Here is a 21,620-nt window from a genome sequence, read left to right on the forward strand (position 1 = left end):
ATAATACTATAACAAATATATATAAATATGGTAGAGATATTTTTCAATCATGTTAATGCAAACTAAACACTAACTCTATAATTACAACACACACTGTAATTAACACTAAACTTTACCTCTAATTATAACACAAACTGTAATTATAAAAATAAACACTACCTCTAATTATAACCCACACTGTAATTAAAACTAAACATTACCTCTAATTATAGCCCACACTGTAATTAAAACTTAACACTACCTCTATTTATAACCCACACTGTAATTAAAACTAAACACTACCTCTATTTATAACACACACTGTAATTATAAAACTAAACACTACCTCTATTTATAACCCACACTGTAATTAAAACTAAACATTATCTCTAATTATAACCCACACTGTAATTATAAAACTAAACACTACCTCTAATTATAACCCACACTGTAATTAAAACTAAACACTACCTTTATTTATAACCCACACTGTAATTAAAACTAAACACTACCTCTAATTATCAACCAGACTGTAATTATAAAACTAAACACTACCTCTAATTATAACCCACACTGTAATTAAAACTAAAGAATACCTTTATTTATAACCCACACTGTAATTAAAAATAAACACTATCTCTAATGATAACCCACACTGTAATTAAAACTAAACACTACCTCTAATTATAACCCACACTGTAATTAAAACTAAACAATGCATCTAATCACATCCCACACTGTAATTAACATGTGTTTTTATATTGACTGATATAGTACAATAAACTACAGTACTACTAGTACTTACCAGTCAGAGAGTACCTCCTCTGTAGATATCTATATACAGACACTGTGTTGGTGACTGATCCGACCCAGAGAAGGTGAGTTTTATCATCATAGTTCAGGCTGTATGGTCTGTTTATCCCGTGTTGTGTCAGTAACAGAGACAGGAAGTGACCGTCCTTGTCAATCATCTGTACTGTGTCGGTGTTTAGATCACACACCAGGATGTGTGACAGCGCGTCTGTACAGATTCCGTATGGATATAGTGATGATCCTGATGGAGGTCCTGTGTAGGAGAATCGATGTCTGCCCCCGCGCTCTGTCACCACTACAGCACCACGGTTAGATTTAATAATCCAGTTAGACACAATGATATCACCGTTATTGTTCTCTGTGATATGGAGAGGATGACTATACAGAGTGTGACCTGTGTTGTCGTGTTCTATGGTCAGGATGTGTTGACCACTACTGTTGTACCGGGTTACCTTGCCTGTCTTTGTATCATAGTTATACATCCCCAACATCAGATCTCCAGTGGACGGGGAGCAGCACACACACACTGGTTCCCATGGTGATGTACTCTGTATCAGTCTGGTGACTGTTTTATTGTCTGTACACAGTTTGTTGATGTTAAGTTCACTGTCTATATAAATCAGTTCACCAGAACTGTTCACTGTGTGTAGTCCATACCCTGGTGGTATATCTGTCACACGGTGTATAGTGTCTCCTGTTGTGTCTGTCAAGATGAGATTGTATCTATCAGAGACCCAGACCCGGTCTGACATCACACGAGATATGTGAAACACACGACTAACACCTGTCACACAGACAGACGTGTGTAATACAGGTGTGGACATCAGTTTCACACACTCGTCTATTCCTACTTGTCGTTTTCCTGTTGTCATTTGGATTTCTGTGATGACACTCAATAACTGACTAGGACTGTTCTTTATCTGGGGGACACGACTGGTCTTTATAAACAAGAGAAATTGTACCGCTCTGTTTGCTGATTGTTCATATCTGTCTTCATAGTTCTGTAGGTGAACAAGTTGTCTGTTCATTTTTCTCTTCTGTTGTTGTATTCTATCAATCAATAAACCTCGGTATCTTGTTTTAACATCACATACCACAGTGTCAATCCGATCCTTCAGTCTCTGGGCTTTTGTTGACATCTGTGATTGACGGTGACAGATTTGTGGGGGACAAGTTTGGATATCAGTTTGGATTCCTGCCAGGAGAACACGACAGTTATAGAGAGTCTCACTTCTGATGTTGTCAATGATTTCTCGGTGTTGTTGTCGCTTTGTTTGATAGGCTGTTCTAAGATCCAGTATTTGGTGTTTTCGGTGCTCTAAACATCGGAAACAGACAGAAAGTTCACACGACTGACAGAACATTTCATAGAACCTGTCTGGATGTCTGACACAGATCTCTTGTCTGGGGATGTAGTTAAACTTCTCACGGTAAATCACAACGTCATGGTGTTTGGTATGTAGATCAATGACATGTTTCTTTTTACACTGTAAACACAGATCACGTTTACATGTGTTACAGTAAAATTCAGTGTCCCTCTGACATTGAGAACATTGTCGTACTTTTAGCTGAGTACTGAGTCCTAGTGTGGCCATGATGTGGAGGGTCTGGGTCTTTAAGAATACAATCTGAAATCAAATACACAGTATAAAGCTAGAGAAACTGGAAAGTAGCAATCATTGAATTTACATTCATTTTTACATAATACATATTCCAAGAGTTACATCATTTTGGATATAAACATTCCCATCATGTGATTAATACATTTAAATAGATCTCCATAGTTTACTGAATAATTTTAATTGACCCCTTTTCTGCATAAACAAGAGGATGACACACATCGCTCACCTGAGTCACCCTGACCCTACTGTTGTTAAGCGGTTATGATTTTTTTTCTAAGCTTTTTTTATCATATAGTTGACCCAAACTTAGCCCCAAAGGGTCAAGACAAAACCAACTTGAATTCACACAACATGGAGATGCCTCGATACCAATACAAAAATAATGTGATAATATGACCTTGTTATTGTGGAGAAAGTCAAGGTCACAAAGTCAGATATCATTCTTTGAAATGAAACGTCTTTTCATACGATATCTACAAGTATGTAGAAAATAAGAAAGCTCTATCTTAACTGATATTAGGAAATATTGAGTAGGTTAGGTTTTCTTAACAGTAAGTTTTTCTCTAAGGTCTTGCCAAAGGATATCTACATGTATATAGAAAACAAGCACAATTTTTTTTCTGAAAAACGTCAGGAAACATTGAGTTTTCTGAAAAGGAGACCAATCTCTAAGGTCAAGGTCACAAACAAACTCTGCCATAAAAAGATCTTGTCACAAAGAAAGTTAATATGAAAAATGAGGGTCTTATAACTCACTATTCAAAAGTTAAATTAGAATTATGCAGAGACCTATATCCAGGACAAAAACAATCCCCCCCCCTCCCCCACACAGGGAAATGGGAACATTGAATCAACACAACTTGGGAGCATTTGAATTTAGATGGATTTAATGTGGCCCTGCTCCTCTTGAAAAAATTCCTTTAAATTAAGTGTCTGCATATTCTCATATAAAACGTTTATCTCCTATCGTGGTCCCACCCTACCATTAGAGCCCCTGACTTGAACAAACTTGAATTTGAACTGCGAGTAAATAATTGCATATTAACATGACTAATCATTACCCTTCTGTTGGTGAGATGAATATTCTCAAAAATATTTCCCTATCAACACTTATGTCACACTTTCATCCCCTATTGTCTCCCCACAATACTTTGGGGTGGGGGAGCACCTGGGACTGATTTGAACCAACCTGCATTTTCACTACGTAGGGATGCTTGAAAATCAATATGACTAATCATGGCGCTGTTTTTCTTGAGAATAACACTTTTATATAATCTCCCTTTATATCCCCACGTAATACTTCAATCCTTAATTGTAGCCCCACAATACCCCTTAAAACATGATTAATCCAGTGTACCCCACAATACCCCTTAAAACATCACTACTCAGTGTAGCCCCACAATACCCCTTAAAACATGACTAACCCAGTGTACCCCACAATACCCCTTAAAACATGACTAATCCAGTGTACCCCACAATACCCCTTAAAACATGACTAATCCAGTGTACCCCACAATACCCCTTAAAACATGACTAATCCATTGTACCCCACAATACCCCTTAAATTATGACTAATCCAGTGTAGCCCCGAAATACCCTTAAAACATGACTAAACCAGTGTACCCCAAAATACCCCTTAAAACAAGGCTAATCCAGTGTAGCCCCACAATACCCTTAAAACATGACTAATTCAGTGTAGTCCCACAATACCCCTTATAACATGACTAATTCAATGTAGCCCCAAAATACCGCTTAAAACATGACGAACCCAGTGTAGCCCCACAATACCCCTTAAAACAACGGTCACCCAGTGTAGCCCCAAAATACCCCTTAAAACATGACTAACCCAGTGTACCCCTACTCTACCCCTTAAAACATGATTACCCCAGTGTAGTCCCGCAATACCCTCAAAACATGACTAACCCAGTGTACCCCATAAAATCCCTTAAAACAAGGGTAACCAAGTGTAGAACAACAATATCCGTTAAAACTTGGCTAACCCAGTGTGCACCCACAATACCCCTTAAAACATTATTAATCCAGTGTAGCCCGAAAATACCCCTTAAAACATGACTCACCCAGTGTAGCCCCAGAATACCCCTTAAAACATGAATAACCCAATGTAACCCCACATTACCAGCTTAAAACATTACTATTCCAGTGTAGCCCCACAATCCCCTATAGAAAATGACCAACCCAGTGTACCCCCACAATACCCCTTAAAACATGACTAACGTAGTATACCTCACAATACCCCTTAAAACATGACAAACCCAGTGTAACCCCACAATACCCATTAAAACATTACTAACCCAGTGTAGCCCCACAATACCCCTTAAAACATCGACTATTGCAGTGTAGTCCCAAAATACCGCTTAAAACATCACTAACCCAGTGTAGTCCAACAATACGCTTTAAAACATGGCCAACTCAGTGTAGCCCCACAATACCCCTTAAAAGATGAACAACCCAGTGAACCCCCACAATACCCCATAAAACATGACCAACCCAGCGTAACCCGACAATACCCCTTTAAAACATGACTAATCCAGTGTAACTCCACAATACCCCTTAAATATGACTAATCCAGTGTACCCCCAAAATACCCCTTAAAACATAACTAACGCACTGAACCCCCACAATACCCCATAAAACATGACTAACCCAGTGTAACCCCACAATACCCTTCAAAACATGACTAATGCAGTGTAGCTCCACAATACCCCTTAAAACATGACTAACCCAGTGTGCCCTCACAATACCCATTAAAACATGACTAATCCAGTGTAGCCCCACAATACCTCTTAAAACATGACTAACCCAGTGTACCCCCACAATACCCCTTAAAACATCACTAACCAAGTGCAGTCCCACAATACCCCTCGAAACATGACTAACTCAGTCTAGTCCCACAATACCTCTTAAAACATGACTAATCCACTGTAGCCCCACAATACCCTTCAAAACATGACTATTCCAGTGTAGTTCCACCATATCCTTTAAAACATGGCCAACTCAGTGTAACTCCACAATACCCCTTAAAACATGACCAATCCAGTGTAGCCCCACAATAACCCATAGAAGATGACCAACCCAGTGTACCCCCAAAATACCCCTTAAAACATGACTAACCCAGTATAGCCCCACAATACCCCTTAAAACATGACTTATACAGTGTAGCCCCGCAATACCCCTTAAAACATGACTACCCCAGTGTACCCCCACAAAATCCCTTAAAACAAGGGTAACCAAGTGTACCCCCACAATATCCCTTAAAACTTGGCTAACCCAGTGTAACCCCACAATACCCCTTAAAACATGACAAACCCAGTGTAGCCCCATAATACCCCTTAAAACATGATTAACCCAGTGTACCCCCACAATACCCCTTAAACCAAGAGTAAACCACTCTAGCCCCACAATACCCCTTAAAACATAACTAACCCAGTGTAGTCCCACCATGCCCTTTAAAACATGGTCAACTCAGTGTAGCCCCACAATACCCCTTAAAACATGACCAATCCAGTGTAGCCCCTCCTTACCCCATAGAAGATGACCAACCCAGTGTACCCCCAAAATACCCCTTAAAACATGATTAACCCAGTATAGCCCCCCAATACCCCTTAAAACATGACCTATCCAGTGCAGCCCCGCAATACCCCTTAAAACATGACTAACCCCGTGTACCCCCACAAAATCCCTTAAAACAAGGGTAACCAAGTGTAGCCCAACAATATCCCTTAAAACTTGGCTAACCCAGTGTAACCCCAAAATACCCCTTAAATCATGACAAACCCAGTGTAGCCCCATAATACCCCTTAAAACATGACTAATCCAGTGTAGCCACACAATATCCCTTAAAACATTGACTATTGCAGTGTAGTCCCAAAATACCGCTTAAAACATCACTAACCCAGTGTAGTCCAACAATACCCTTTAAAACATGGCCAACTCAGTGTAGCCCGACAACACCCCTTAAAAGATGACCAACCCAGCGAACCCCCACAATACCCCATAAAACATGACTAACCCAGTGTAACCCGACAATACCCCTTTAAAACATGACTAATCCAGTGTAGCCCCACAATACCCATTAAATATGACTAATCCAGTGTAGCCCCACAATACCCATTAAATATGACTAATCCAGTGTATCCCCAAAATACCCCTTAAAACATAACTAACCCACTGAACCCCCACAATACCCCATAAATCATGACTAACCCAGTGTAACCCCACAATACCCTTCAAAACATGACTAATCGGGTGTAGCCCCACAATACCCCTTAAAACATCACTAACCAAGTGCAGTCCCACAATACCCCTCAAAACATGACTAACTCAGTCTATTCCCACAATACCTCTTAAAACAAGACTAATCCAGTGTAGTCCCACAATACCCCTTAAAACATGACTAACCCAGTGTGACCTCACAATACCCCTCAAAACAAGCCTAACCCAGTGTAGCCCCACAATGGTTTAAACAAAATAAAATCTGCTTCATTTCATAGAGCCTTCATGTAAATTTCTACTTTTCTGGCCAAGTGGCTCTTGAAAACAAGGTTATTAAAGATTGTTCCCTTCCTACAGTACCCGCAACGTTATTCTTGACATGATAAACGATAGAACACGATACACGCACGATAGGATAGGATACACGCACGATACGATAGGATACACGCACGATACGATAGGATACACGATAAACCTGATAAACGCAAATCCTGATAAACGATCTTCACGATAGACCTGATAAACGCAAAACACGATAAACGATCTTCACGATAAACGGAAAACCTGATAGAAATGTTGTAAATTTAGAAACGGTTTAGACGGAACGAAATTTTGATACCTACAACATAATTACATTATGTTTACATTATGTTGATAATAATATTGAAGGATTTCAATGTTCATTATATACCTACATTACGGACAAAGCGGATTTCTTGTTTCCCGCGTTCTCGCGATGGGAAAAAATCTAACGCGGTATTCTATAGGTAACTCAGGAAAACCGCGTTCTCATAGCGGGATGACTATCAGCTACCTGTCCCCGTCGCGGTAACATTTGTTTAAAACATTGATCGGTTTTTGTACCATATAATTTCTTTAATCCACGGTCATACGTTTTTTTGTTTTTTTTTAATGCCATCACAGCTAAAATTAAAAAAATAATAATAAAATATATACGGCATTATATCTATATGAATTTTATCAGGCAATGATTCTAAAACTTATAATGTCAACTAATGTTTAATATATAGATTATACAGGGAATTAACTAAATGTAATATAATGTAGTGATATCATGCTTCAGTAGCTCTCTTATGCTAATGTATATTACCTTGAGTATGAAATAAAACCAAGTAATATTGTGCGTGTAGCGAGGAGGGGGTTATTTTGCATCAAGCTCTTAAGTTCACGGCTCATTCAACATCTCAAGTTATTTTCATAACGACCGCTTTAAAAAAAAATCAACCACACTACACCTGTTAGATATTTTTACACTATGATTGATAATTGATAGTCATAAGTAATTGGAATATATTTATTTGAATTGATATTTTGTTAACAAAACATAAATATACTGTTTAAAAAACATAAACAAAACCCGGCTTGTTTTTAATTCGCAATTTTGAAACGCTTAGTGTGTAAAAAAAATTCAAATAATCATCAAAACCAACATAAATTTCCAGTATCTAGACGTACGAGTATTGGTACATGTGTACATGTACAAGGTATATATAAAAAAAAAACGATGACAGCGGAATCGTGCCCAGTTGAGCAGAATTTTGGGGGATGCAACACCCTTGCACCCTTTTAAAACTTAATCTTCTAAATGTGTGAAATACAATGTCCCTGAGAATGTTAGCTGTCAAAACACGGGTGATACACAAAATCAGATATAAGGACGCGTACAAGTTCAGCAGTTGCTATAAAAGTAGCATACACGTGAAAAAAAAAAATCGGAAGAAAAAGAACCATTATTAAAATATACATGTATGTGATAAACAATGTAATTTACTGATTTTTCCTTTCAAATCGGAACTCCCTATTTTTCTGTTAGTGTTAATTACAAATAACTGTTTCTAGACAAACAAATGTTTATGAACTTCAGAAGGAGCTTTCAGATTTACTGTGCTCGGTTTACTGTCCTACTTTCCAGACTACTTAGAATTAAATTGTGATAAATTTTCACTCTCTCTCTGGACAGACAAATAGCTCTTCTTCTGCCTTAAAATCGACAACTTTATGTTCTCCTTCAAATATACCGTCTTTCCTCGATTCCTAAATATAGCTTCTTTAACAAAACGAATAAAGGTTTCGGAAAGTATCGTACTTTTTCATTAGATTTTATATACGATCCCGATAGTTTCCGAAACTACACGATAAACGATTTTCACGATAAACGGAAAACCTGATACACGCAAAACACGATACACGATAGACCTGATAAACGCAAAACACGATAGAAAACGGAAAACCTGATACACGATAGGATAGGATACACGCACGATACGATAGGATACACGCATGATACGATAGGATACACGCACGATAGAGCACGATAGGAATGTCAAGAATAACGTTGCGGGTACTGTACCTATAAATTTTCATGTAAAACTATGATCCCTATTGTGGCCCTATTCTTATCCCCTTTGATTTGAATAAACTTGAATCTATACTATGTCTTGGAGATTTCATGCAAATTTAAACTCTTATGGCCCAGTGGTTCTAAAAGGAAATTTTTTAAAATGAACTTAACCTATCTTTGCCTTTTGTTAATTATCTCCCCTTTGAAATGGACATGGTCCTTAATGTATATTTCCTTCTTCCAAGGATGCTTTATGACAAGTTTAAATGAAATTGGCTTAGTAAAAAGAAGAAGTAAAAAATATTAAAATTTTAGGGCTGGATGGACAGACAGCACGCAGACAGACAAATACCAGACAAAACGTGATCAGAAAAGATCAATGAGCAATCAGCTCAGATGAGCTAAAATAACTTTCATTTTTGAAAATACATGAGGGTATGAACTGCAACACTTCACGTCAGCATATCCCATTCATAAAACACTGTATAATGCTTCATGAAGTATGCTGATGTGAAATATCGCAATTCATACCTTCGTGTAACTTCAAAAATGAAAATTATATCTTAAAGTGACTCGTCAGCTTAGAGCAATGGAACTGAAACAACAATGCACTAAGACTACCCTTGTACAATCATGTATGCTATTAGCAAATTTGACTCTGATTTTGAATAATGACCTTGAACTTAATCAGTTAAATCACTTTTACTTTTTAGTTTTTCAAGTATAAAATCTATATCTTGTAAAATTCAGAGGATCAGATCAAATTAAAGTTGCAGACAGACAGACCAGAATCCCAGGATAAAACTCTATGTAAGTGTGATAGGAACAATACCACTTTATGTGTGATAGGAACATTACCACTTTATGTGTGATAGGAACATTACCACTTTATGTGTGATAGGAACATTACCACTTTATGTGTGATAGGAACATTACCACTTTATGTGTGATAGGAACATTACCACTTTATGTGTGATAGGAATATTACCACTTTATGTGTGATAGGAACATTACCACTTTATGTGTGATAGGAACATTACCACTTTGACGTCGACTTCCTTTTCTCAGTTCTGCAGGACCTCATGAAAGTCCAGTATGAACCTGTAAAAAATCAAGATAAAACAATATCAACGTGGTGATAAATTATCATTCATCTTATTGAAACAGTTTCTTAGAAAAGACTATAACTACTGATATATCAATCCATTAAAGTTCAACATTCAGGTTACTGACTGATGGACAGAAACGGTCACCTGAGTATCGCACAGGAAATCCTTAAATGTCTGTTGCAAGTGTTGTACATTGATGGTTCAATGATTGCAATTTTCAATCTTGAGGAACAGAATGATTTCAAATATGTTGACTGATCATTAAATGTTATTATTACAAGTTGTCTCCCTGATGCAGATTAATAGGGAAGGACAGAAGATGGACATGTAGATAGATAGACATGGCGATTTTTATATAACTTTGTTTACAGGTGATATACACTAACAACTTCAATATGTTTTCTATTTGCTCGGGTGTAGAGGAGAATATTTCTAAGAATTTTGTAAGTAATGATGGCTAATTGCTCTTTATAGGTAATCAAAGCTAGTTGCGCACTATTAGTAGTTATGGCTAGTTGCTCGCTATAGGTAACTATAATGGCTAGCTGCATGTTATATGTAATGATGGCTATTTGCTCGCTTTAGGTAATGATGTGTAATTGCTCGCTATATATAATTATGGTTTATTGCTCACTACAGGTAATGGTGGATAGTTACTTGTTAGGGGTAATTATGGCTAATTGCTTGCTGTAAGTAATGATTGCAAATTGATCGCTAAAGGTATTGATAGCTGCTTGCTTACTATAGGTAATGATGGCTATTTGCTCGCTATATGTAATTATGTCTTGTTACTCACTATTGGTAATTAACGGTTTGTTGCTCGCTATAGGTAATTATGGCTAGTTGCTTCCTATAAGTAATGATGGCTATTTGCTCGCTATATGTAATTGTGGCTTGTCGCTTGTTATAGGTAATTATAATGGTTAGTTGCTCGTTATAGGTAAAGATGGCTAGTTACTCGCTATAGGTAAAGATGGCTAGTTGCTCGTTATAGGTAATGATGACTATTGTTCGTTATAGGTAATGATGGCTAGTTGCTTGCTATAGGTAATTATAATGGTTAGTTGCTCGTTATAGGTAATGATGGCTAGTTGCTCGTTATAGGTAATGGTGGCTAGTTGCTCGTTATAGGTAATTATAATGGTTAGTTGCTCGTTATAGGTAATGATGGCTAGTTGCTCGCTATAGGTAATTATAATGGTTAGTTGCTCGTTATAGGTAATGACGGTGAGTTGTTTGTTTTAGGTAATTACAATGGCTAGTTGTTTTCTTTAGTTAATTATAGCTAGTTCCTCGTTATGAGTAATTACATATGTATAGCTAATAGTTCGATAACGGTGATTAGGGCTAGTTGCTTGCTATAGGTATAGATATATTGATATAACTTAAAGTTATTATGCAAGCAGTTTGCCCTATTGAAGTTCAGGAGTAAGGATATTTTTAAAAAAAATGCGTTTTCAACAAGTGTTATTTTTCAGTAAGTGTTATCGCATTACACAATTTCTAAATTATATCAACCATTTGATGGTTTCTGTCCAAAAGTAAAGAACACTAAGGTATTTTGATAGACGATTTCCAGATCCCAAAGGTTATCAACTCACAGTTATGGTAAAGGACTCATATTGCTTATAACATGTACAGTGGAACCCCGTTATTACGTTTTCCATTTTGTCACGATAAAATAACGTAATACCGGGGGCAACGTAATAAACGTTCCCAGTTAAATCCGTTAAAAATATCATTTGGAAATTGTATATCGTCCGTTGGTACTCCGTGAAGGGGTGTGTGAATATATCTTTACTGTTTCTTTGTTTAAAAGACTATGATACTTTGTTTTATTTACATCTTATCTTTAATGTCCGTAATTCTTCATGTTCTTATCCCTTTTCTTTATTTCGGTGTAGGATACATAAGGATGTTTTGATAAACGTTGCTTTTTCTGCATTCGTTTGGACCGCCATTTTGTTCAACTTTAAAACAATGCGTTCATGTAAATTTCTCTCAATAACTCGTTCCGGTTCGTATTCAACATTCGTATTTAAAAAATAACAAAACATCGTTTTTATTAAGTTCTCTAATTACACAATACACAACACAATAAAAAAAATCCCGCCCAAAAAACAACAAAACTATAGACACAAAACGCACACGATACCCAACACTTACACACTTCTCACCAACGATAAACACGGAGAACAATTTAAGCGCAATCCACATAAAAAAAAAATATAATGATGCACGAAGATTTCATTTATAACGCTAAATGATGGCACTAAAATCACGTGCGCATCAAGGGATTTTAAATATTCACCGAGGTAAATGCTGTGCACGAATCGGCCGATAGATTGGTGTATGTATGGACGAGATTTACGAACACCCAAGCTGCATGTCGAAACAACGAACAATTTTTTTAATTGAACACCTTTAATCACCTATGTCCAAGCAGTTACCCAAGCGGTTGTAACATTGCTACGATAAATCTTGTCTTTCTTGTTTGGTACCAAAGCTTTCCGTGAATAGAGTTTTAATATCGAAGGTAATCACACTATGCTGAGCTGAACATGCAGGCGGTTGAGAAATTATTTCTTTGATTATCAAAATATGAAAAATGAAGTAAATTTCATAGAGTACAATTTCTAAATAAACATTATTTAATTGTTTATCACTGGCTTCTATACGGGGTATTCACCTGTATTGATGTCGCTAGATCTATCGAAGCGTGATCAGTCAAGCGTCTCTAATCCCCAAACAGACCAGGAAATTTAGGTGGTGACTGCCTCAGGCAGTCAAGGTGTGAATGGCTTATTATTTTGAGAATCACTATTGAATAATTAGGGGTTTATTACGTTTTTGTCGGAATTTTTACAACGTAATACCGAGTCCCGGCATTTTAGGACAACGTAATAACGAGGTCTATTTTATATAGGTTTGTTAAGAAATGGTTTTGTGCTTTGAAATTCCAACGTAATATGCGGACTAACGTAATAAAGGGGGAACGTAATAACGGGGTTCCACTGTATATATCATAATCATGCTAAATAGTTCGACTCTTTCGTTTCTAGGAGTAAACAGGAAGATTTCATCAACTGTAATGGTTTTCTCCACACATTTCAGGCTTTATGGATATCATAATTATGCATTTAGTTTTTCTCCCACATTTGTGGGAGTAGAGAAGATGATTTTTCATATATAGTCTCAGAAAGAATATTTGGCCCCATGTATCCATGAGGCCCCAGTAGTGGCAAGGTCATAGATTTTACAGTCAATTATTTATTTTCCTTTGATCCTAAAGATGTTCCACACCAAAAATGGTAACATTTAGCAGTGTAGTTTTCAAGAAGAAGTTAAAATGTAAATTTGGTAACGGACGACACACGACGACGGACGATGACCAAAGGTATTAGGTCACCTGAAAGACTCAGATGACCTAAAACTCTTGATTAAAAAAACAAACTTCAGCTGGGCTTTTAGTTTGATTTGAGGATAAACCTATACTAAACAATATCAGTTCCTATCTATCAATGTTACTATTGTTACCACCACATGTTTTCCATTCTTCTCTCCTTCTGATGTTGGTAGATCTAGCTGTTATCTTGTGATGCTGATAAATCTAACTGCTATCACCTGTGGAAAAACTAAAGTATTGAATTCATCTATGCAGTGATATGGGAACTGTAGGATATTCAAAAAACAAGAGGCCCATGAGCCACATTGCTCACCCGAGTCACCTTAACCCATATTTAAAGATTTTCCAGTCTCAGAATTTAACCGATAGACCGCGGCTATGCCAAATGAGGTTGTACCATGTCATGTGCAAATAAGATATCCAGAATTGTCTATGCCAAATTCCAAGAAACAAAGAAATAATTATGGTACGTGTGTGATAATGCACTTAAAATAAATATTTTCCCTTACAATCGTCAAAATCTATTTTGGGACCTGGATTGTGCTCCCATTGATTTTAAAATATACGACTTAAGTGTGTAAGTGGTTTGAAGATTATGACGTGTTCTAGACAAATTGTTCAGCGTATGATTCGTATGTCTTTAAATGTCGATGTTTTTTTATCTGCATTGATGAATTTTATTGGGATCGATTTTTAAATTGAAATTTTCCCTAACAATATAACAAGAGTTGTCCTTTTTTTCTTTATTTCGCAAATATTCAAATATTGCAAGAATGTTAAAAGAAAATAATATACGTCTGACTTAGCAAATATAATTTGAGGTGAAGGTCAACAAATGATGTGTAAATGGTTCTGCAGTTAAAATATTTTGATGGCACAAAGTCCGGTATTAAACCAAATGGTGTCAAACAAACAAAAAAATCAGAACAAGAAAAACACAAGCTATATGAAAAAGAAAACGTGAATTCAAGCCACAATGGCTGAACAGACGAGTATGGTTGAATTTTGAGGGGAGAGAAATGTGATGCATTCCCTGCATGGAGTTTTGGTCAGGTGTATGCCAAATGCTATAGGTTTATGCCGCATCAAAAAGACATAAACCTACTATTTATGCCATTTAAAAAGTGTGAAATTCTCAGAATGATTTTCCCTACATATTCGAATGTAAAACTTTAATCCCTCTTGTGGCTCCTACCTAAACCCACCCCAGCCCCTGGGAGATTTTGAATCAGTGCTATGTCAGAAAGCTTACATGTAAATGGAAACTTTTCTGGTCCAGTGTATATTTGTATGCAAAACTTTGATCCCCTGCAGTGGGGGGGGGGGGCAGCTAGAAGAATAGAAGAAAAGTCGATCTTTCACTGGTTACATCACTAAGAGAAATGTTTTGGAAACTTTTTTTGCTCAGTGGTTATTGAGAAGATTTGCCTATTATTTCCCCATGTAAATCGTTGTTCCCATATTGTGGCCCCAACCTACCCCCCGGGGCCATGATTTTAACAAACTTCAATTTACACTATGTCAGGAAACTTTCATGTAAACATAAACATATCTGATACGGTGGTTCTTCAGAAGATCTTCAAAAATATCCGGATTATATCTGTATGTGAAACTTTTACCCCCTATTGCGGCCCAATCCAACCCCTCGCGGCTATGATTTTAACAAATTTGAATCTGCACTATATCAGAAACCTTTGATGTAAATCTGTACTTTTCTGGCCAGTGCCTCTTCAGAAGACATTCAAAAATTTCCCTATATATTTGCATGTATTTATTTATCCCGTTTTGTGCACCATATGCTATCCCTGGGGAGGGTGGGGGGAGGCACACATTTAACAAATTTTAATATGTCAATAGGCTTTCAAATGAATTATATTTCTTCAGGCCCAGTGGTTCTTGAGAAGATTTTAAAATTACACCATCATATTTTTGCATTTTTGAAGGGGCACGGCCCTTCATTTTAAAAATTTAAATCCCCTTCACCCAATGGTGCTCTGTGCTAAGTTTGGTTGAAATTTACCCAGTGGTTCTGGAAAAGAATATGAAAATGAGGAAAGTTTACGACGAGGAGAACGCCAACAACGACGATGGACAAATGACACATTTTGATCAGAAAAACTCGCCATCGACTCAGGTGAGCTAAAAAAGCAATGAAGAATTTAACATTTGTACACCTTTGGAGGAAAATGAATGAATTTACAGTAACATAGGGTTATCAGTAATAAAATTGAATGTCAAAGAGAACATATTGCTCAAGTTATGAATTCTGATGAGGTAATATCTTATCTGCAATCTCGATATGTATGAAGTGATAGAACAGCTGATACATTGTACCACCATATAACAATGGCTTCCGGTCTTCCTTCTGTTATGTTAATTCATCCAAGTCTTCTCACCTGTAGGAAAGCAAGATATGCTATAGAGAGTTCTTCAGATACATTTTGTGTAGAGATAATATAGAGAATTATCCTGATACATTTTGTGTAGAGATAATATAGAGAATTATTTTGATACATTTTGTAGAGAGATAATATAGAGAATTCTTTCGATACAGTTTGTGTAGAGATAATATAGAAAATTCTTCTGATACGTTTTGTGTAGAGATAATATAGAGAATTATTCTGATACATTTTGTAGAGAGATAATATAGAGAATTCTTTCGATAGTTTGTGTAGAGATCATATAGAGAATTCTTCTGATACGTTTTGTGTAGTGATAATATAGAAAACAAGAGGTACTGTGAGCAATGCTCACTAAGAATACCCCCCGCTTACCCCAATCTCCCAAAGGGTGTTGGTAATAGGTATAAAGTACCCCTTTTCTGAGTGTAAAAAACAAATGGCATGACAAACCGAACCATATTGCTACTTCGATGTCCAGTGCACGTGACCTTTGACCTTTTGACCCCAAAATCGATAGGGAACATCTTCATCCCATGGGTAGTCCATATGTATGATATGGTGACTGTAGATGGAAAGGATAACGCTTTAGAGCCCGGAAACCATATTGTTACTTCGATGTCCAGTGCGGTGACCTTTGACCTTTTGACCCCAATATCGATAGGGAACATCTTCATCCCATGGGTAGTCCATATATATGATATGGTGACTGTAGGTGGAAAGGATAATGCTTTAGAGCCTGGAAACCATATTGCTACTTCGATGTCCAGTGCGGTGACCTTTGACCTTTTGACCCCAAAATCGATAGGGAACATCTTCATCCCATGGGTAGTCCATATATATGATATGGTGATGGTAGGTGGAAAGGATAATGCTTTAGAGCCCGGAAACCATTGCGTCTACAGACGGACGGACAGACAGACGGACAACCCGATTCCAGTATACCCCCCCCCCCACAACTTGTTGCGGGGGGTATAATTATTCTGATACATTTTGTGTAGAGATAATATAGAGAATTCTTCTGATACATTTTGTGTAGAGATAATATAAAGAATTCTTCCGATACAGTTTATGTAGTGATAATATAGAAAATTATTCTGATACATTTTGTATTGAGATAATATAGAGAATTATTCTGATACATTTTGTGTAGAGATGATAGAAAATTCTACTGATCTATTTTGTGTAGAGATAATATAGAGAATTCTACTGATACATTTTGTGTGAGATAATATAGATAATTATGACCACTCTTCGTTATTTTTACCATTTTACATGAGAATAATAAGCATTTTACGTTTTACGTCCCGTCAATAACTTTACACTCATATTGAGACTTCACCAGTGGCAGAAGTCCCACAAATTTAGACTCAGGGCAGTAGTAGTGAAGAAGCTTTTATCATGACATGGGACCTCTGATTTTAAAGTCCATTCTTACATGAATATTCACATTTCATCTGAAAAACCTGCGATCCTAACTTTTAAATACTGAGATACGCGACGACACCTCTGTCAACGTCTAAATGTCAAAGATTTATTGCCAAAACTTATTATTACCTATTGCATCATAAACGATAAGTTTACAAGTTTTAGTTTTAAGCTTTAAATCTTCAGTAGGTTCACAAAAAACAACAAATTCCATGTCATGATTATTTTATTATTAAATTATTGAATGAATGAATATTTATATAAAACTTTTTTATTCGCTCCAGTGTCTCATATTTATTATCTTCTGCTTTTATAAAATTCAGACAAGTGTTTGATTTGTTTAGATCATTACAGTTTGATATGCTTAGTTAGTCATAGTATATTTTGATATCCTTTTTAGACATTAACAGGTATTTGTGGACCTTAGAGGGAATGATAGATTGATCATAGATAGCAGAATCATTAAACATATGGAAACAACATTTAAATTCTTCTTTGTTCCTTTTGTTCATAGGTAAGGCCGTCCTTAAAAATATCTTCGTTTCCCGCACCCAACCCGCCATTTTCAACATGGGTCGGTCGGTCGGTAGATTTTTTTTTTCCTAATTGAATGTCTGTCCAAAGCATTCATATATGGTTTCATGACAGTGTAGTTATTCAAATAAGATGTGCTTAAACAATTTGCAAAAGATTAGTTTCTCTTTAAAACTCTTCAAATAATGGACAGTTCATTTATAAAAAGAGGGAAGACAATAAAATTGATTTACAAATGTATTTTGATAAACATTTATTGATAACAGAAATAACCTGCACAAGAAAATGACTACCATGAATTTTTCAATCTTATAAAAACGTACAGGTAATGCAGGTAACACAGATAACATCCTGTATATTTGGGATGGTATATACAAGCTAGCAGGGTTTTCTCGGGCTCGGGTCTTCACACCTGCCTTAAATTAGCTCCGCCCCGCACTTAACTTACCTGAGGAAAACCGACCGGTTGAAAACCTCGGTCTTTAAGTCATAACCTTGGGTTTTGATTGAAATTCACCATTTTTTGTACATCCTTTTCTACTATTCCTAAGTATGCATTTAGATTTTTTTATACAGTACATATGTATCAGCAAACTTACACATGAATACTATATACTAAGTTTGGTCCCACCCTGGTGTCAGAACCCTTACTCTGGGGATCATCAAATTTACAATATTGGTAAAAGACTACCTGCTTTATCCACTTAGTTTCAATTTAGTATCAACAGCAATAAAGAAGATGTTATTTAAGTGTTATTTAAGTGTTTTACACATAAACACTATATAGTTGTTTGGCCATGCCCTGGGGTCAAAGCCTCTACCCCGGGGATAATGAAATTTACAATTTTGGTATAACCCTTCCTGCTCTCCTTCACCACCCATTAATGATTGTCTTTTTTTTTACACGTGGTCAGTTTTTAAGAAGAATTTTGAAAAGTTGTCAATTTTGGGCAGTTTTTGCCCTGCCCTGAAGGTCCCAGGGGTGCTGCAGACCTGAAATTTACAATTTACGTCCCCCTTGTCCAAATAATACTTCATACCAAATTCGTAAAGAATTTCACAGGTAGTTTTCAAGAAGAAGTTAAAAATAAACAATTGTTCATGCACGACGGACGACAACCGATTAGGCTGTATATATATTGCTAAGCGAATTCATATCCAAGGCCAGAAACAATATATGTTGGCTTCCACTCTTTCTACCTACCCTAGAAAATGTCCCTATAAAAAATTGAGGTGAAAAAAACCGTGAAAGTGGAAACCAATATACTATATTTTTTAGCCCGATCAGGCCAATGTAAATGTATTCATGTATTTCAGCGAAAGGAGCGATAACTCTTACAAGCAAACATTAAGAAAAAAGGCAATAATTATATTATTATATATATAAATAATTACGCGTCCCCGTTGCCGGGGTAAGTGTAATGTCGTCTCGGGAAGCAGACCTAGAGTGATCCAAGTAGCATTGGGCGCCGTCGGTAGGTGGCGCTGGTGGCAACATTTCCCGCAATCACAAAAAGTTGACCTCACTGCGCTAGGTATTTTTCACCGTTTAATATGATAAAGCCCGAGGTTTAAATACGAAGGTATTAACGTGAAACGAAAGTAAGGAGTTCAAACTTTACGTATATGGTGATATAGAAAGCACGTGGTACGAAATGACATTTTGTCGGTATTTTGAAGTGAGAAAATAAGTTGCAAAACCAGAAATCGGCCATATACGCAGATTTTACGGTGATATTTAAATAATTTGAACTTCCTTTTTCTTTAAACAACACTGAGATATGCGTATATGTCTGAACATAATGTGAATGTGGTGAAATAAATTTTTCAACCTGATGGGTAGAATTTACAAGAACGATAACTCTAATATTTGTAATAGGACACAAAGGGAAAATAAATCAGGCGTACTTCATTGTCCACAATAAATCGCCGATATATGTGATTCAATGAAGTTTCCCGTTATCAAATTGTCATGTTTATTTTAGAAAATACATAATTATCCTAGATGTTGTACTTCACCTTGCAAATTGATACTGTACCGTCAGTAGGTGGCGCTCGCGGCATAAACAAAAGTTTTTTTTTTTTTAGAACCGCCTTGGCTGAGGCCACAAGCGGTATCCAGGGCAGAGCCCTGGTGGGGGTGGAGGGGTTGTGTGAAGAATAAATAACATAGCAATTTAAGACCGACCAGCCCATCTTTGTTCCAATTCTTAAGATGTCTCATTGCAGAAAATGATCTTTCGCAAGGCACAGATCCAACTGGCATGCTATTTTCCAGCATGCATAATTGCTTTGTTTTACTCTCACTAGTGGCTTTGGTACAATCTTATAATCTTTTCTATCAAGGATATTGATAAACAACAATTAAGATATGTGTATATGTAATCGATACAATGATATTTGTGAAGAATTTCATACAGAAATACTATAATTTTCCTCGTCCGGTAGCTAAAATGACTGAGGGTAGGTATGTTTATTAGCATTTTGAAGCAATATCGATACTTATTTTCAATAAAATAACGTCATAGTCACATTTTGCACACCCCAAAATGGTAGAATAGGCATCAAGTTAATTTCTGTTTGGTCTATTTTCACCAATATTACTTGAGGTCAAGTATTTACACAAGTCAGAAATATAACTTCATGGAAATATGTGAGGGTACTCGTGTTTACCTGTTAATTGTGATGCAGGGAAAAGGGATATTTTAAAATACTTATTAATTTTGAAATCAGCGCATTTAAATAAGTGGAATATTGATCAAAATATGTTGAAATTATATTGTTTTTAAAAATCTCCCCCTGTCGCTATTAAAGGATATATATAGATATATATATATATATATATATATATATATATATATAATTACGCGTTCCCGTTGCCGGGGTAAGTGTAATGTCGTCTCGGGAAGCAGACCTAGAGTGATCAAAGGAAATTCTGAATAAAGGAGACCTGCGTTTTACAATCATCAACATTCTTACTTTACCACGTTTAGATACTTTTATCCGTAGTCTTAGTTCCCTCGTCTCTGCTGGCAATGTTGAGTTTAGCAGTCATGTATTACACACACGAAGAAAATCAGTAAAAGCCAACTAGGCCTACAATCTCAGCCCTGTCGTCTGCTGCGCCTGGCCTTGATGTAATGTTCCTGTTCGCAACATTTGGCGCGAAGTTCCTTCAACAGATAGGATTTATCGCTTATTTTCATCTCCAACATCGAACCCGACCACAATATTTTCTGTTTATTTTTACCCGCAAACAAGACTAACCCCATAGCCAAGTGCTCTTCACATGTTTGCAGTCTAATTAAAATTAGATCCTATGATCCGCTCATCTACTATCGCTACACGCCTGGGTGCATCTCAGGATGTAGTCTAATTAGATACACAAAAATTAAGAGGGAAAAGGGGGGATTAAAAAATCTTGAAGATACCATACTCTTTAAGTCTGTAAAACTACTATATTATGCCAAGATTTTGATAAAGTTAATAAAACTGTCAACTTCCACAGAAAAGATGGTGTTTATTCATTATTAAGGACTCGCACATCAACTTTACTTTTCCTCCATTCTTACAATGTCACGGTTTTGTGATCGCGTACCCGCCACATAAATAGGGAGGGTGCATAATCACAAACCCTTGGCATTATGAAGATGCTGTTCATCCGAATATTGCATGTAGTTGAGGGTAACATTGGCATTTTTACGCATCGCTTGACAATGATTTTCTGGGGGTGAA

The 21,620-nt window shown here is 36.6% G+C and overlaps 2 protein-coding genes across 6 annotated transcripts in view; both read right to left on the reverse strand.

Annotated features, from left to right (window-relative positions):
* LOC125682792 (uncharacterized) overlaps positions 1-21,620 on the reverse strand; it is a 196,451-nt gene that overhangs the window by 140,219 nt on the left and 34,612 nt on the right. The window lies entirely within an intron of this gene.
* The window catches only part of LOC125666278 (uncharacterized), a 141,588-nt gene that overhangs the window by 13,303 nt on the left and 106,665 nt on the right, over positions 1-21,620 (reverse strand). The window contains exons 1-5 of one of the 5 annotated variants that reach the window (XM_056151552.1): positions 20,870-21,212; positions 15,862-15,920; positions 13,656-13,742; positions 10,050-10,110; positions 785-2,420 (exon numbers count right to left, since the gene is read on the reverse strand). The exons of 1 other annotated variant lie outside the window; for it this stretch is intronic. In XM_056151552.1, coding sequence (XP_056007527.1) covers positions 785-2,387 — 1,603 coding nt within the window. In that variant the 5' untranslated portion in view covers positions 2,388-2,420; positions 10,050-10,110; positions 13,656-13,742; positions 15,862-15,920; positions 20,870-21,212. Of the gene's footprint in view, positions 1-784; positions 2,421-10,049; positions 10,111-13,655; positions 14,828-15,858; positions 15,921-20,869; positions 21,213-21,620 lie in introns of those variants that run through there. 3 more of the 5 variants (XM_056151553.1, XM_056151554.1, XM_056151551.1) reach the window with 3 other exon arrangements.

The sequence above is a fragment of the Ostrea edulis genome, chromosome 10 (assembly GCF_947568905.1).
Source record: "Ostrea edulis chromosome 10, xbOstEdul1.1, whole genome shotgun sequence".
NCBI lineage: Eukaryota > Metazoa > Mollusca > Bivalvia > Ostreida > Ostreidae > Ostrea > Ostrea edulis.